General features: G+C 42.4%; 1 protein-coding gene across 1 annotated transcript; it reads left to right on the top strand.

The window, feature by feature from the left end:
- Positions 1-3169: 3169 nt before the first annotated feature.
- On the top strand, positions 3170-15792 carry LOC308530519 (sulfotransferase 2A1-like; the record flags this gene model as incomplete). The annotated part of the gene is made up of 6 exons (XM_081107231.1): positions 3170-3299; positions 5444-5655; positions 8050-8176; positions 11869-11963; positions 14310-14490; positions 15652-15792. 6 exons carry the CDS (start codon positions 3170-3172, stop codon positions 15762-15764), a joined length of 858 nt encoding a protein of 285 aa, XP_080963357.1. The 3' UTR covers positions 15765-15792.
- Positions 15793-16144: the final 352 nt, after the last annotated feature.

The following is a 16144-nucleotide window of genomic DNA, read 5'->3' as shown; positions in this document are numbered from 1 at the left end:
TCCTGGAAATCCTAGCTATAGTAATAAGACAAAAAGAGGAAATAAAAGGCATTCAAATAATAAAAAAACGGAACAAGTAAAAATGTCATTATTTGCCAATGACAAGGTAATGTATATAGAGAACCCTAAAGAGTTTAGTAAAAAACTACTAAAACTAATAAATAAATTCAATACAGTAGCAAAATAAGTTTAAAAATTTAGAAATTAATCACACTTTGTGCACCAATAATGAACTATAATGAAGGGCTCATACAACTCAACTAAAGGAAGACAGAAAATCCAATTAAAAAATGGGCAATGGGCCTGAACAGGCACTTCTCCAAAGAGGACATACAGATGGCCAATAGACGTATGAAAAAATACTCAATGCCACTGATTATCAGAGAGATGCAAATTAAAACCACAAGGATATATCACCTGTCCCAGAACCTGTCCCAGAAAATAGTCCCATTTACAATTTCATTAAAAAATAACTAGAAATAAATTTAACCAAGCAAATAAAAGACCTGTCCTCAGAAATGTATAAGATGCCAAAGAAAAAAATTGAAAAAGATAACAAATTAATGAAAGCATATACCGTCATGGTCATGAATAGGAAGTATTAACCTCATGAAGATGTCCATACCACCAGAGCAATCTATAGATTCAATGCAATTCCTATCAAAATACTAATGGTGTATTTCACAGAACTGGAACAAACACTCCAAATTTTATTTGGAACCACAAAAGACCCCAAATAGCAACAGCAATTTAGAAAAAGAACCAAGTTGGCTGTATCACGCTACCTGATATCAAACTATGCTACAGGGTCATAGTAATAAAAACAAGATGGTACTAGTATAAAAATAGACAGACAACAATGGAACCATACTGAGAGCTTACAAATGTATCCACATCTATATGGTCAATTAATATCTGACAAAGAAGGCAAGACCACCTGTCCAATATGTGGTATTGGTAAAATTGGACAGAAACATGTAGAAAAATTAAACCAGACCACCTTCTTTTTTTTTTTAAATATATTTTATTGATTTTTTACAGAGAGGAAGGGAGAGAGATAGAGAGTTAGAAGCATCGATGAGAGAGAAACATCGATCAGCTGCCTCCTGCACATCTCCCACTGGGGATATGCCCGCAACCCAGGTACATGCCCTTGACCGGAATCGAACCTGGGACCTTTCAGTCCGCAGGCCGACGCTCCACTGAGCCAAACCGGTTTCGGCCCAGACCACCTTCTTGCACCACATACAAGAATAGACTCAACATGGACGAAAGCTTTAAATGTGAGATGTGAAACAATAAAACTCCTAGAAGAAAACATAAGCAGCAAAATCTCTGACATTTCTCTTAGCAATATTTCTTTCTGATATATCTCCTTGGACAAGGGAAACAACAACAACAAAAAATTAAACAAATAGGACTACATCAAACTAAGAAGTTTTTTCACAGCAAAGGACACCATCAACAAAATGAAAGATCACCCACTGAGTGGGAGGACATATTTGCTAATGATAGAGCTGATAAGGGGTTAATTTTTTAAAAAATATATTTTATTGATTTTTTTACAGAGAGGAAGGGAGAGGGATAGAGAGTTAGAAACATCGATGAGAGAGAAACATTGATCAGCTGCCTCCTGCACAACCCCTACTGGGGATGTGCCCACAACCAAGGCACATACCTTTAACCGGAATGGAACCTGGGACCCTTCAGTCTACAGGCCGATGCTCTATCCACTGAGCCAAACTGGTTAGGGCGATAAGGGGTTAATTTATAAAATACATAAAAAACTTATACAACTCAACTGACGGAAGACAAAAAATCCAATTAAAAAATGGGCAATGGGCCTGAATAGGCTCTTCTCCAGAGGACATACAGATGGCCAATAGATATATGAAAAGATACTCAAGGCCATTAATTATCAGAGAGATGCCAGTTAAAACCACGAGGATATATCACCTGTTGGAACCTGTCAGAATGGCTATCATCTGTAAATTACTAAACAAGTGCTGCTGAGGGCACATGCCTGAGTTGCGGGCTCCATTTTCAATGTGGGGCATGCAGGAGGCAGCTGATCAATGATTCTTTCTCATCATTTATGTTTATATCTCTCTCCCCCTCTCTGAAATCAATAAAAATATATTTAAAAAATAAAATAAAATAAAACTGTTAAGCCCAGATTTCAGGATCCCCAAAAGACCACCAGGGAGCCAGCCGAGTTCAATGCAAAAGCAGATAGAGTCTTTATTCGGGCTAGCTCGAGCTCCCCCCACACACACCGACACAGCAGCTGGGGCAGAGAGAGAGAGCTAGCTCTGTGGGAAGAGGGGTTTTACAGGGGGGTTGGAGTAAGGGGAGGAGAGAAGACTGTGATCCCTGCCGATTGGCCAGGTGCAAGTCGGGGTCTTGTTACGCAGGATGTGGTTGTGTCTATGGCGCACACTTCCCTTGATTGTCATTGGTTAAAGAAATCCTAGGTGTGGCTAGCAGAGGCTTGGGCTTCCGGGAAGAAGCTCCTTGCCGAGCACATGGCTAAGGCTGCTGCCCAAAAATGGAGGATCCAGGGTAAGATGGAGGGCGTAGCCCTTGCCCTTTCAAAAACCACACTGCCTCAAATTCAACCTGCTCAATGACATTCAACTTTCAAAGTTATAAATTTCCCAATATTTATTCTGAGATAATTTCTAAGACAGTTTGGCAATTTTAAATTTTTTTCATGTTGATTTTTAAATTTTTGGAAATTTTTTTATTGACATGAAATTCACATAACATAAAATTAAACGTAATGTTTACATATTAAAGTAAACATTTCAAAGATTACTTTTGTTGGTCATTAAAATTGTTATTTTTTTAATTTATAAAAAACATGTTCATTTAAAAAATTTAAAATAAAATAGTTAAAATATTATAGGAAATATTAACTGCCCCTAAATACCCTCTGCTGCCAACCTGATCACCCCCTAATTGCTCTCCCCTGCTGGCCTGATTGCCCCTAACTACCTTCCATGGCCGCTGCCACCGTGGCTTTGTCTGGAAAGATGCCTGGTCTAATTAGCATATTACCCTTTTATTAGTATAGATAAGATCTGAATCATAACCAGGAAGCAGAGTGTCTGCCTTCTATTGCTGTGGCTGGAACAACCAGACCAAGCTTGGAAGGTTGGCGTTGGAAATGGCTGGAAATTACGTGTGGATTGAAGGGATTCCTTTCCCCACAACTACCATTGAAGACCTCAGATCTTTGCAGGATGAATTTGTGGCAAGGGATGAAGATATCATCACACTTTCTTACCCAAAGTCAGGTAAGAAAGTGGGATGAGACATTGAGGAGGTGGGGAATGGGGTTACCCAAGGTGTGCCTTCTCTATGCCTCACCTTTGACTATGCTTTGGTGACTGGTGTGGTTACACTCCAGAAAGAGGGGGTTCACACAGGCAATTATGATATAAAGGGATGTGACCACCAGGGCATTGTAGAGATATAGAGAGCCTTATGGGTGAAGAGGCTAAGGCAGAGATTCAGGTGATTGAGATGGGTGTTTAAAAGGGACAGGTACCCTGGCTGGTGTGGTTACATGGTTAGAATGTTGGTCCATGCACTGAAGCATCTTGGGTTTGATTCCCAGTCAAGGGTATGTACTTGGGTTGCAAGTATGATCCCCGGCCTCAGTCAGGGTGGGTGTGTGAAGTAACCAATTAATGTGTCTCTCTCATATCAATGTCTGTCTGTCTGTCTCTCTCTCTCTCTCTCCATCCCTCCTTCCCTTTCCACTCTCTCTAAAAATCAATGGAAAACTATCTTTGGGTGAGCATTAACAAAACAAAAAAATAATAATAAAAATGGGGGGCTGGATACCTGAGAATCTTGGCAGAAGGAACATCTATCCTGCGATGTCCACAGCAAATGTAATATTGTGAGGAGCAAATACATATATTCTGACATTTGATAAAATGGGCAGAAAGACTTTATTCAAGATTAGTGCAATGAGAGAGAGAGAGAGAGAGAGAGAGAGAGAGAGAGAGAGAGAGAGAGAGACACTAAAATCAACTCTGAAAATAACAGCCAGCTGGGGATTTGTAGGTAATGAGCAGAGTGAGGTCAGTGGATGCAAAATTACTAAGAGGATTTAATTAGACACGGAGGGTTAGAAAATTCTTGCAAAAACGGCCTAACAAGATTCATGCGAAGACAAGCCAAGGCGTTGGACATCAGGATGGGGGATGGGGACCTTGGTAAGCTATCCAGGGTGAAAGGATTCCCATTATTGATTTATAAAAATTCTTGCTAAACTTGGCTCAGCAAGGATGGTCACAGACCACCCTGGTCAAGACCTAGTCATGTACAGGACTCAGAAGAGTCTGGCTAACGTTTTATCAAAGATAGAGTCTTTGTCAGAGTTGGAAAGGGAACAGAACAGGGTGGGTTACATGTGGAATGGTCTAGATTCGAAATATATAGAGGGATAGTCAGGAACCTGAAAAAAACAACAACTTTGTGGAGAATAGAGAGAGTGTAGTATCAGGAGATGAGACTGGATGTGTTTAAATGGAAAAATCAATGTGGAATTTTATTATTATTGTTAGTCCTCATTGGAGGATATTTTTTCCATTGATTTTTTAAAATATGTATTTTTTATTGATTTCAGAAAGGAAGGGAGAGAAGAGATAGAAACATCAATGATGAGAGAGAATCATAAATCGGCTGCCTTCTGCATGCCCCACACTGGGGATCGAGCCTGCAACCCACGCATATGTCCTGACCGTGGCCTCCTTGGTTCATAGGCCAATGCTCAAACACTGCTCAACACCAGCTGGGCTCTTTTTTGAAAAAATATTTTTATTGATTTCAGAAAGGAAGAGAGAGAGACATCAATGATGAGAGAATCATTGATCAGCTGCCCCTTGCACACCCCCTACTGGGGATTGAGCCTGCAACCCGGGCATGTGCTCTTCGCTGGAATCGAACCTGGGACCCTTTAGTCCCCAGGACGACGCTCTATCCACTGAGTCAAACCGGATAGGGCGGGAATTCATTTCTTGATGATAGTGGGCATACCGTATATTAGTTTCAGGTGCACAGTATAGTGATTGGACGTTTATGTTCTTACAAATTGACACCCCTCCGCCCCATATCCCCAGTCCCCACCTGGTCCCACCCATACTGATTACTGACTCTATTCCCTGTGCTGGCTACTTCTGTTTTTGGATGTATCTGTCTCAACCACCCAGCCAGGCCAGCTGGGATCAATGAGGATTCTTGAAGTCATGGTGAGGCATTAGGAAATTGTCCAAAGACAATGTAATTCCAAGAAAGGTTTTGAAATGGCAAAGTGATAGGTGCATATTTAATAAATAAATAAGCAAGTAAATAAATAAACAAACACAATGTAGTGATGGAGTCAAAAGTCAGATTGAAATAGGTGACACTGTGTTCTTTTGCTATACAGGAACCAACTGGATATTGGAGATCATCCATCTGATCCACACCAGGGGAGATCCCAGCTGGGTGCAATCAGTGGTCAGCTGGAAACGTTCACCATGGCTAGAAAACGCTTCCGGGCTTGAAGATATAAAGCAGCAGCAGGAAGACCCACGCTTCTACACCTCCCACCTCCCCATTCAATTCTTCCCCAAGTCAATCTTCAAGTCCAAGGCCAAGGTGAGCCCATAAGACAATGTCTGTTTGGATCACTTCTCGGGGTGTCCAGGATGCCCACGTTCTCAGGACACGGCTAACATGTGATTCAGTAAAGGAAGATATGTTAAAGGCTTGCTCCAAGGTGCAGTTTCCTGTTCCAGACAGTCTCCCTGGTATTGCTCCAGAGGACACTCAGCCTTTAGTTAAAAAAAAATCCCGGCTGCATCGCCAACACCACGGTCCTCAACATAGACGTGGCCATGGGGGAGGCATCTCAATCCTAAACCAGCACCTAAGTTTCAGAGGAGATGTGAGTTTGGCACTCACCTGTGAAACTCCATGAGAGCTTTTCCAATCATGACACGATCAATGTTGGGCAAGTCGTTTCCATTCAGTAGATCTACAGCCCTCCAATGTGTCATTTTAGGAGCTCGAAAGGAAGACTTTTACAGTGAGTGATCCTGGGCTATAAATGTGCATTTTGCCTCATCTGAGATTACAGTTTAAAACGTACGACACCAAAAATATTATTCACATTGTATGAAACACCTTCAAACAATCTTATGGGGTGTGGTATTACTAGATTTATTATGAAAATATTGGAAGAGATAATAACTGAAAACTTTCCCACCTGGTGAAGGAAATAGACATACAAATCCAGGAAGTGCAAACAGCTCCAAACAAAATGAACCCAAAGAGGCCCACACCAAAACACATCAACATTAAAATGCCAAAGGCTAAAGGCAAAGAGAGAATCTTAAAAGCAGCAAGAGAAAAGCAATTAGTTACGTACAAGGGAGCTCCCATAAGACTATCAATTGACTTCTCAACAGAAACTTTGCCTTTGAGTGCTGAGTGGTTCACTGCAATGACCCTCTCTTATGCACCGACTGAACTCGGCTGCCTCTCTCCCTCCTCTTCACTGAGGACACAAATCCTACTAGTCCTGAGACTTTCATGCATAGATCTCCATCATGATCTCTCGCATATAACTTTCCTTAACGACTTATGAACAATGACAAAAAAAAAAATCCCACAAAAAACAAACAATGACTTGTTATAGGGAAGTCTTCTCCAAGTCTATCTGACTCTCTTTTGTACACATGAAAGGCAAACACGGAGCAGAGCTTAGAAGCTGAGACCACCCTACTTACTTCTTCCCCTGTACCTGTCCTTCATTCTTTTTTACTTTATTTTTTATTATTAGTTAAGGTATTATAAATATGTCCTCATCCCCCCCCCATTAACCCCCAACCTCCCCCCCGCCCCCGCACACTCATGCTCCCATCCCCCTCTTGTCCATGCCCATTGGTTTGGCTTATATACATGTATACCAGTCCTTCGGTTGATCTCTTCCCCTTACCCCCGCCCTCCCCTACTTTCCTTCTGGGGATTGATAGTCTGATCGCTGTTTCTCAGTCTTTGGATCTGTCCCTGTTCATCAGTCTACGTTGTTCTCTATAATCCACAAATGAGTGAGATCATGTGGTATTTATCTTTCTCTGACTGGCTTATTTCACTTAGCATAATGCTCCCCAGTTTGTCCTTCACTCTTTGAGGAAACATTGGAGAAACATGCAAGTTTGTTTTTATCTCTTGAGTTTGCATCACTTAAAGCAGCATGATGAGTGCTGCCATTTTGAAATTTAAATATATTTTGTTGATTTTTTACAGAGAGGAAGGGCGAGGGATAGAGAGTTAGAAACATCGATGAGAGAGAAACATCGATCGGCTGCCTCCTGCACAGTCCCTACTGGGGATGTGCCCGCAACCCAGGTACATGCCCTTGACCGGAATCGAACCTGGGACCCTTCAGTCCGCAGGCCGACGCTCTATCCACGGAGCCAAACCGGTTTTGGCTACCATTTTGAAATTTATAAAGACCATTCACATCTGCCCTAATCCCTATCTGGGAAATGCTGGTATGGTAGGAATTTCTACGAAAATCAACAGAAGCCCAGAACAGGAACAACACAGAGTAGGGTGTCAAAGTCCCAACAAAACTCAGGATGTTTCGTTCACACTCAGGGCTTCTTAGTCAGTGGTGCCAAAGTGGAATAGCATTATTCCCCCGCCCCCCGCACCGCCCCCCCTCCCCCCCGCCTTCGCCCGCGAGAAACCTTTAGAAAACTTCTCCATTCATTGCGTCATAATGTGTATCTACACTTGAATAAAGGTTGGCCCTTGAGAACCAAAATGATCCACACGTTTCTCACTGTTCCCTCTGAAAAGCCTGAGTAAGTGTCTGTCATATGGTGGGTTCTCAATATGTTGTTAAGTGAGTGAATGAAAGAAGATTAGATTGAAGCTCAACACTTTAATGAGAATTGAATTTTTCTTGACTTGCAAAAAATTCAGGGCAGTGAGAATGTGTATACCTATTTTTATTTCCTTTTTTTTTTTTTTTCATTTGAGTGTGTCTACATCATGAGAAATCCCAGAGATATTCTTATTTCTGGTTACTATTTCTGGAAAGCGATCAAGGCCACCAAAAATCCAGGCTCACTTGAAGAATATTTTGAATGGTTCCTTCAAGGAAATGGTGAGTGTGACTCAAAATAAGGATTCTAGGTGGAAGGGTGGAGTTCCTGCCCCTCACATCCAGGTCTTAATTTCTTATGGTTTATGCAATGACATTGCAATCCAACCTCGATGTTGTGGAATCTGAGCAAGTCCCATTTACATAGGACCTTTGTCAACATGCTTTCTTCCCATAACATTTTTTAATATAAATATATTTACTTTATTTCATTTATTTATTTTTAATATATTTTATTGATTTTTTTACAGAGAGGAAGGGAGAGGGATAGAGTTAGAAACATCGATGAGAGAGAAACATCCATCAGCTGCCTCCTGCACACCTCCTACTGGGGATGTGCCCGCAACCAAGGTACATGCCCTTGACCGGAATCGAACCTGGGACCCTTCAGTCTGCAGGCCGACGCTCTATCCACTGAGCCAAACCGGTCAGGGCCCACAACATTTCTTAAAAGTAGCATAAACAGATAAAAAAGTAATTCACTATACTCAAAATAAGAGATGTGTGAATTTAAACTCTACTGAGATATCGTTTCTCACCTATCATCTTGGGAAGTTGTTGGAAGCCACCCATTGTCTTCATTATCAGAGAAATGTAAACAAGGAGCCCGGAACGCTGATGAATCTTGAGCTCTGGCAAGGGCCAGAGCTATGCACCGATTGTTTAGTCCAGACAATGGTGGCTCAAGCAATTTCCTGACCAAATAATCTCAGAGTAAATCTTTACTAATATTTACTGACCTTTAAGATAGACTGTTAATGGAATTGCCTGCCTAGGGCTAGATGTGTATCTAAACTTGAATAAAGGTTGGCAAGGCCTGGGCATCAGTGAAGTCCTTCCTCTTGCATTGGACTTTCCACCTGGCCCCCCAATTTCCAAATTACTATTCCTTGTCTCGTCATTTGCATGCAGCCCTTCTCCAGATCCCAAACCCTAAGCCACGTGGGACGTGGCTCACACAGGAAGTGTATTAGTTTCCTATCACCGCTGTAAGAAATTATCACCAATTTATTGGCTTTACACAACAACCAAAAATTGTCTCATGCTCTGGAGTTCAGAGATCCAAACTACACTTATGAGCTAAAAGTAATTCAAGGGCATTAGTACATTCCATTCTTGAAGCTCTAGGGGAGAATTCACTTCCTGCCTTTTCAGCTTTTAGAGGACGCCCATATTCCTTGGCACATGGCCACATCCTTCCAACTGTGCTGTCATCACATCCCCTTCTCTGATTCTGACACTCTGAATCTCTCTTACAAGGACCCTTTAAAAAATTGTTTTAATTGAAATTTTTATTTTCTGTTAATCCTCACCTGAGGATATTTTTTCCATTGATTTTTTTAAGGAGAGTGGAAGAGAGAGGGAAAGACAGAGAGAAACATCGATGAGAGAGAGACACATTGATTGATTGCCTCCTGCATGAGCCCCAACCAGGGCCAAGACCAGGGAGGAGCCCGCAACCAAGGTATGTGCCCTTGACTGGAATCGAACCTGAGACCTTTTGGTCTGCAGGCCGATGCTGTAGCCACTGAGCCAAACCGGCCAGGGCTCTAAGGACTCCTGTGCTTGCATTCTTTGCATCTATAGGTCCTAAATCACATCTCCAATGTAATTTTGGGATTAGGACATACACACTTTTTGTGGGGACCCTTATTTGACTAATCAGAGCTCTCATTCAAAACGTTTGAATGACAGTCTGGTGATGAGACTGTGTAGGAGGCGTGCTCAAGTGTTTCCGATGGGATGGGAAAGGGTTCAAACCTATCTAGGGTAACTGAGAATTCTGAGATGTTAGCATTTACACTTTCATGTGTAACTTCTTCGTCAGTGGAAACACACACAGAGAGAGAGAGAGAGAGAGAGAGAGAGAGAGAGAGAGAGAGAGAGAGAGAAGATAAGCATATAAAGCTATCAAAATGGCCCTTATTTGTCAACTAGCTTATTTGGAACAAATCAACGATATCAAAATGACAGGCGCACTTGACATGTGATCCCCCACTACATTCATCTCAATAGAGAGAACGTGTGGCAGAAACAAAATTCCTGTAAGACGTGCTGTCCCAAAGGTATCGGGGTGGGTGAAGGAGAGGCAAAAACATGTGCTGTCTACAGGTAATTACATCATTTAAATCACATTAGGAAACACACACACACACACACACACACACACACACACACACACACCACAAAACACCAAAGATATTGATTCCAAACTAGGTGGAATTTTAGTTCAGCTCTTTCATTTCCCAACTAAATTCTCTTTAAAATTCAAAATCTCTTTTTCTCACAGGGAGATCTGGAGCTCATCTTACATAGGGTATCCTATAGAGCACCCAACTGGTTGCTTATCGAGGCAGTAAATGCAGAATTCTATTTCTCGTGCAAATGAGAGGAAACGAATTTCCAGCACTTGAGTCCCTTGCTCATCAAATAGTTAATGGCATCGGGAAAGGGTGCAGAGTCGCCTACTTGCCGATCAGCTTCCGAAGGCGTGGCTGACATGAGCAGCGTTGCCTAGCCCGGTGGTCGACAAACCGCAGCTCGCGAGCCACATGTGGCTCTTTGGCCCCTTGAGTGTGGCTCTTCCACAAAATACCACGTGTGGGCGTGCACGTACAGTGCGATTGAAACTTCGTGGCCCGTGCGCAGAAGTTGGTTTTCGGCCTGGGCGAGTCTATTTTAAAGAAGTGGCGTTAGAAGAAGTGGGGGGAGTCTACTGGTCAAGTGACGGGAGACGCGCGTGATTCATGCACCAGTTGAGTGAGCCAGTCAGGCAGCAGTCTCTTTGTGCAGTGGTTAGTGCTAGTCGTGTCCGCGAATCGTGCGGTGACAAAAGTACCTACTTGAAGCATAAAGTTACCTGTATTTTTCCAACCAGCTGCAAGTCCTACAGGTATTTTTGTCATCAATTTAAGAACAGCGTTTGCTGTTCTTTCCTTATTCGGGTCTACATATTTATGCAAACAATCATTTTTAAGCATGAACCTTATCAAGAGTAAATTGAGACATTGTCTTATTGATGAGAACCTGGAATTGTGCCTAAAATTAAAAACAACAACATACAAACCTGACTTACCCAAACTTTCCAAGGAGATGCAAGGCCATTGTTCACATTAGTGTTTGTCAGTCATTGTCACGATTTAATTTTATGGATATTGTAAGGTAAATTGTAAGGAATTTAATTTTATCAATAAATAATATATCGTTATTAAGTATGATATCAAGTTTTAGTCAACGTACCTAGAGTTTAACTAAGACTTCAAACTTTAAGTAAAGTTTATTAAGTTAATTTTAGGGAACGTTGTGGAGTGAAAGATGATGTAGTGTCGAGGATTGAGAAAGGGATGTTGAGATGGTTTGGACATATAGAGAGGATGAACAAAAAGACATAGACGAAACAAGTCTACAAGACGAGTGTGGGTGGGAGAGTTGGAAGGGGTCGACCTCAGCGAACGTACCTCAATCAGATTGAGGACGTTTTTAGCAAAGGCCAGTTTAGGAGCACCCTAATGAAGTTAATAACTATGTACCTACCTATATAGTTTAAGTTTAAAAAATTTGGCTCTCAAAAGAAATTTCAATCATTGTACTGTTGATATTTGGCTCTGTTGACTAATGAGTTTGCCAACCATGGGCCTAGCCAATGGGGCTTGGAAGCATGAGCTACTCACCTTCTCTCCTGGCTTCTCTTGCAGTGCCATTTGGCTCATGGTTTGACCATGTTCGCGGCTGGCTTCAGATGAGAGGAAAAGAGAACTTCCTATTGATATTATATGAGGAGCTGCATCAGGTAATTCTTCTACCAAAGTGTCACTCTCTCTAACTCCATTCATAGCTGTCTACTGCCGGGAGCCAGTCCATCCTTGCTGTTTCAAAGGACCTGGCATATATGGCATACTGTTCTTAAAATGTTTGCTCACCTTCTTGGCACTATGTGTTTTAACCAAGGTCTCCTCTCTGAGAAAGGTTGTTTCCCCAGGTAGGGATTTTCCCCTGAAGTTAGGGAGGGAATAAAACCCCTCAACTAAGTGCCAGGCGGGTAATTAATCACTTTAACTACGAACAATCATGCTTAAGCTACATAATCTTTACTCCCTGGAATGGAGATAAGAAACGCCCTAACCTTTGTAATAGAGATTGATAGGATTGAATCAACTGGTATAAATACAGATGTAACAAGACAGCAACAGACAGAACTTAGAAGACAGAACCAAGAGAACAGAACCTAGACACAGAACCCACACAGAACTTAGAGACAGAAGAACTTCGCTGGAGAGAACATGGCAAAAGATCCTGGACAGAAACTGGCCACAGAACCTAGAGACAGAACTTAGCGAGAGAACCTGGCTGAAGAACCTAGAGACAGAACCTGGCTACAGAACCTGGATAGAACATGGCAAGAGAACCTGACTAGAACCTGGTGACTGAACCTGGCTGAAGATCCTGGACAGAACCTGGCTGGAGAACCTGGAGAACTTAGCTGGAGAACCTAGCAAGAGAACATGGACACAGAACCTGGCTGGAGATCCTAACCAGAACTTCGCTGGAGATCCTCAACAGAACTTGGCTGGAGATCCTGGGTAGAGATCCTGGCTAGGCTGCTGATCAACTGAACGCTGTCTCCGCGTCATTCCTTCTTTGCCGACTCCGTCCACACCTTTGGGGACCCCTGGACCTGCTGGGGTTGGACCCAGCAGTCTACCATTCTTTTAATTTCACGTATTTATTTTTTAAATTAAATTTACTGGGGGTGACATTGATGAATAAGATTACATAGGCTTCAGGTGTACATTGCTATGATTAAGAATAGAGTTACCATATGACCCAGAAATCCCTCCATTCTTTTTTTTTTTTAAATACATATTTTAATTGATTTCAGAGAGGAAGGGTGACAGATAAATAGAAACATCAATGATGATAGAGAATCACTGATTGGCTGCCTCCTACACACACCCCACCGGGGATGGAGCCTGCAACCCGGTTATGTGCCCTGAGCGGGAATTGTACTGTGACCTCCTGGCTCATAAGTCGACACTCAACCACTGAGCCACGCTGGCTGGGCAATCCCTTCATGTTTTTTTAAAAAAAATATTTTATTGATGTTGGAGAGGGAGGGAGAGGGAGATGTAGAAACATCAATGATGAGAGAGAATCATTGATTGGCTGCCTCCTACATGCCCCCTACTGGGGATGGAGCCCGCAACCCAGGCATGTGCCCTTGGCCTGAATCGCACCTGGGACCCTTCAGTCCGCAGGCTGATGCTCTATCCATTGAGCCAAACCAGCTAGGGCCCCTTCATTCTTTAATGTTTCCATTCTACACTTTCAATCAGAGCTGATCCCAGGAATGCGACCAAGTGGGGGTCATTGCCTTTTTGTCATTGACCTCATGAGTTGGCCCATGTTCTTCAATTTTTTAATTTATGTCTTTTGCCGTACTTAATGCATGCAACGAGGACAAGCTTCACAACATAGGTACTTGCTGGGGGTCATCGACGATTCTACGGCAAAAATCTGGGAACCAAAGGGCAGTGTTAGGTGGGGACCCATGGAAGGTGAGGCGTGACCGGGTCAGGACCAGTACAGGAAGTAAGGACGTGTTCCCAGCTTGACAGGAAGAGGATTCCTGTAGGGGTGGGTTATGTAGGAGTGGATATTCATAGGAAGCTTCGGTTGGCATCAAAAGAAAGTGGCTTAATGAGTCTCACAGTCAATTGTCTCTAATGGGCATTTGCTTCTAAGCACGCACTCAGCTCGCACATTTCCTACGTGAACATGACGAGCTCACGCGCTTCCTGATTTCCTTCGTTTTCTGTCTCCTCCTCACCTGCATTCTCTCCTTGCTTCCCTTTTCCCTGTTGTACTTTAATTTCATGTGTTTTTTGAAAATATATTTTTATTGATTTCAGAGAGGAAGGGAGAGGGAGAGATAGATAGAAACATCCATGATGAGAGAGAATCATTGATCAGCTGCCTCTTGCACACCCCCAACTGGGGCTCGAGCCCACAACCCAGGCATGGGTCCTTGACTGGAATCCAACCCAGGACCTTTCAGTCTGCAGGCTGACGCTCTATGCACTGAGCCAAACCAGCTAGGGCTAATTTCATGTTTTCTCTGTTGTGGTTCTCATTCTAGGACATCAGAGCCAGTGTGGAGAAGCTCAGCCAATTCTTGGGCACAAAGCTAAGCCCAGAAGAACTGGACTCCATCCTCAAGAATGTAACCTTCCAGGCCATAAAAGACAATAAAATGAGCAATTTCTCTCTACTCCCTGATGTCCTTATGGATCACAGCAAAGCGTGTCTTATGAGAAAAGGTAAGAGAGAGTCTCTAATCTTACAACATGGATGTAATGGACAGTGAACCCCCCAGCTTCTATTGATGCACTAAGACATGGGGTGATGAAAATATCTGACTCTATTAAAATCACATAAGTTGTGCAGGACTTTGAGAGTTTAAGGAATAATTTGAAGTATTTCTAAGGTTGTAAAGCAATCTTAGGGAAAAAAAAAGAAATCTTAGAAAATGAAGCATTGCCGATGAATTACATCTCTCTCTCTGACAGTTTTTATGAGTTTATTTGAGCCAAATTGATGACAATTGCCAGGAAGCAAAATCTCAATAGACTGAGAAAATGCTCCAGAAAATGGCAATTTTACAATTTATTTTATACATCAGAATCAATGGAGAAGATGAAAGGGGTTTACATGAAATCCATTGATGATAGCTTAGGGAGGCAGAAGAAAGCAAAGTGGGGAAATCCCTGGAATTGAATAAAATGGGGAAATGAAGAGACAAATACATTTTTTTTGTTTACATTGGTGGGTACATTATATTTTAATAATATAAACATATATTTTTAAAAATGTCTTGCGTGTTAAACGAGGCAGACGTGTAATATCCTAACACAGTGCCAGGCATTGAAGAAATTACTGCATTTTAGGCATGATCGCTTTTGTTGCCTTTATCATCACTCAATCCTCACAATGTCACAGGAGGTAGGTACTGGGAACAATCTTTTTTTTTTTTTTTAATTGATTTCAGAGAGGAAGGAAGAGGGAGAGAGAGATAGAAACATCAATGATGAGAGAATCATTGATCGGCTGCCTCCTGCAGGCCCCCTACTGGGGACTGAGCCCACAACTCAGGCATATGACCTTGACCGGAATTGAACCCGGAGCCCTTCAGTCCCCAGGCTGACACTCTGTCCACTGAGCCAAACGGCTAGAGCTGGGAACAGTCTTGTGAAACAGATGGCAAACAGTAAACTCAACTACATTATTATGCAACTGGTAGTCAGGCATTGAAGCCAAGGGCATCTGAATCCAGACAGGGAGCTTTTAACTGCGTGGTTACACTGGGGGTGTGTTTTGTATTGACGGTGTAAGATCAATTCACAGTAGAGATGGACAGAGAAGTTCAAGTTGTGGCACCTGATCTGTAAATCTGATCCGGACTCATGTTTTGTGTTTGACAGGAATCATTGGCGACTGGAAAAACCAGCTCACAGTGGCCCAGAGTGAAGCCTTCGATAAAGTCTACCAGGAGAAGATGGCCGGGCTCCCCCCAGGCCTCTTCCCGTGGGAGTAAGGGCCTCACGTGTCTGAATCAGGGTGCAAAGGCTGAATTTCCTGAGGTTCTTGTGTACCCAACAAAGCAAACTCTACATGATGAATGATATTTAGGAAATAGGTGGATCCAGGTAGAACCCAAGAGATGTGATTTCTAGAACCCAATTATTGACCGGTCCTTGCCTTAACCCAACAAGGCCTACTGTCCATTCCACACTTAATTGACACTAACCATGTTCCTTTTCTGCTGCCATGCCAGCTTCCCAAAGTGAATCTTTTGTCATATTTCAAACATACAGAAGAACAAACAGTATTTTTTAAAAACAAATGGCAATTCTATCCACGTTAAAAAATAAAATTTAGCTCTCTGCCACTTGGCTTGCCGTTGTGTCGGTGAGT

The sequence above is a fragment of the Myotis nattereri genome (genome assembly GCF_964212035.1).
Source record: "Myotis nattereri genome assembly, chromosome: 15".
NCBI classification, from domain to species: Eukaryota; Metazoa; Chordata; class Mammalia; order Chiroptera; family Vespertilionidae; genus Myotis; species Myotis nattereri.
The sequence above is the reverse complement of the archived record's forward strand: the minus strand, read 5'-3'. Positions and strand labels throughout refer to the sequence as shown.